The sequence below is a fragment of the Tetrahymena thermophila genome (assembly GCF_000189635.1).
Source record: "Tetrahymena thermophila SB210 genomic scaffold scf_8254572, whole genome shotgun sequence".
Taxonomy (NCBI): domain Eukaryota; phylum Ciliophora; class Oligohymenophorea; order Hymenostomatida; family Tetrahymenidae; genus Tetrahymena; species Tetrahymena thermophila.
In genome coordinates this window covers 134,140-136,022 of record NW_002476343.1, presented here as the reverse complement: position 1 = coordinate 136,022, position 1,883 = coordinate 134,140, and the positions used below count along the sequence as shown (strand labels likewise).

The 1,883-nt window shown below is 15.0% G+C and overlaps 1 protein-coding gene across 1 annotated transcript in view; it reads right to left on the bottom strand. All coding sequences in view use genetic code 6, as the record gives it.

Annotated features, from left to right (window-relative positions):
- The window catches only part of TTHERM_000892360 (hypothetical protein), a gene marked incomplete at both ends in the record, with an annotated part of 618 nt that extends 571 nt beyond the window's left edge, over nucleotides 1–47 (bottom strand). Inside the window, one exon of the mRNA XM_012798645.1 lies at nucleotides 1–47. This exon is cut by the window's left edge and continues 120 nt beyond it. Within this exon, the coding sequence (XP_012654099.1) occupies nucleotides 1–47 (47 nt within the window).
- Between the last annotated feature and the right edge of the window lie 1,836 nt (nucleotides 48–1,883).

Sequence of the window (1,883 nt, the reverse complement as noted above, 5' to 3'; positions counted from 1 at the left end):
TAAAGAAGATTGATTTTCTAAAATATAAAGTATTTTTTTTTTTACATCTAATTTTCTAATAATAAGATTATAAATCATTTTAGTTAATAGTAATTAGTATTCAATTAACCGTTTTTGTAAATAATAGTATGTTTTTATTTTCATAAAATTAATTTATTTTTATATTCAGCGACAAATAAAAATTTTGAAATTTAGATATTATGATTAGAATTAAATTATGTAAGTAAGTAAGATAAATTAAATTTATTAACTCATAGAAAATATCTATGTAAATATTAAATTGAAATCAATAAATTAGGCAATCATAAATACTGAAAATTTAATTTATCATTATAACTATTAATTTTAATCAATATTAATCTATTTATATATTTATTTTATAGGAATTTGATATATAAATGTAATTATAAGTTGAGAAAATATATTAGCACAAAATAAAAAATTTAGGTATTATATTTTTGAATTAATTTTATTAAGATCTTGTTAAAATAAGGTAAATGTTTAGATTGTAAAACTAAATTAAAATAAGATTAGAAAACTTAGTTTTAATATAGTTATAAAAAGGAAATTGGATAATATCTAAATAGGAATATTACACCTGCTGTAATAATAGGTAATTAATATAAGAAATTCTAAAAAATTTATTTGAAAAAAGTTGGCTTTTACTTTTTTATTAAAGATTTCAAAATAATTATTTAATAAAAAAGTTTGTTTATCTAAATAATTTTTTAATAATAAATAAATCTATTAACAAAAAATATTTTAAACTAAATATAATTTTATTTATTTAAAAAGCTTATTTTAATTTTATAGAATCTTGCTATTTCATATGAGTAAAATAAATGCCAATAATATAGGAAATATTTCTTTTTTAGAATGATATATTATATATGAGGTATACACCAGTTTTAATATAGTGCATCCAAAAATTATTGCATAATTAACTAAAATTAACCAGTGATAGATAAAAAAGTAATTAGGAGTAATTAAGAAGATTTTATTAAAATATGAAGTATTTATTGATATTTGAACATCTTATTTTCAAATAATACAATTATAAATAATTTAAGTTAACTGTAATTAGTATTCAATTAACCATTTTTGTAAATAATAGCATGCAATTATTTTCATAAAATTAATTTATTATTATATTCAGCAACTAAAAAAATATATTATAATGTGGATATTTATTGAATGAAATTAATTAAATGATGTAAGTAAGATAAATTAAATTAATCAATTTGTTTATTTTTTGCATTAATTTTTATTCTTTTTTTCTCTCATAGAAAATACCTATGCTAATATTAAATTCAAATCAATAAAAATAGACAATTATAAATACTAAAGTTGTAATTTTATCATGATTAATTATTTGCCTAATAAATATTAATTTATTTTTTTAATGATTTTTTTATATATTAAAAGTAAATATAAGTTGAGAAAATGTATTGCCAAAATAATAATTTAGGTGCAATATTTTAGAAAAAAATTTATTTTCAGCTAGTTACAAATAAGAAAATATTTTATTTAAATTATAAAAATATCTAAATAGAGGATTTTAATCCCTCTAAGGTAATATTTTTAAGCAGTATCTAATATCTGAAATCTAAAAGAAAATTTTTATTTTTTTAACTAATACTAAGAAAAAAACATAGATTTTTTTTTTCAAGATGAAATAATAATATAAATAGAAGAAAAATTAACAAATCAATAATTTTATGAAGGAAAATTTGAAAAAAAATATGAATCATAATTTAATTTTCCTATTATCATATTATGAATTTAAAATTAAGATGCTAATTTAGTACATTAAGCAATTTGAATAATTTTATAATTTATAATAAAACTTTTTCATTTATTTATTTATTTTTAATCAATAAAAT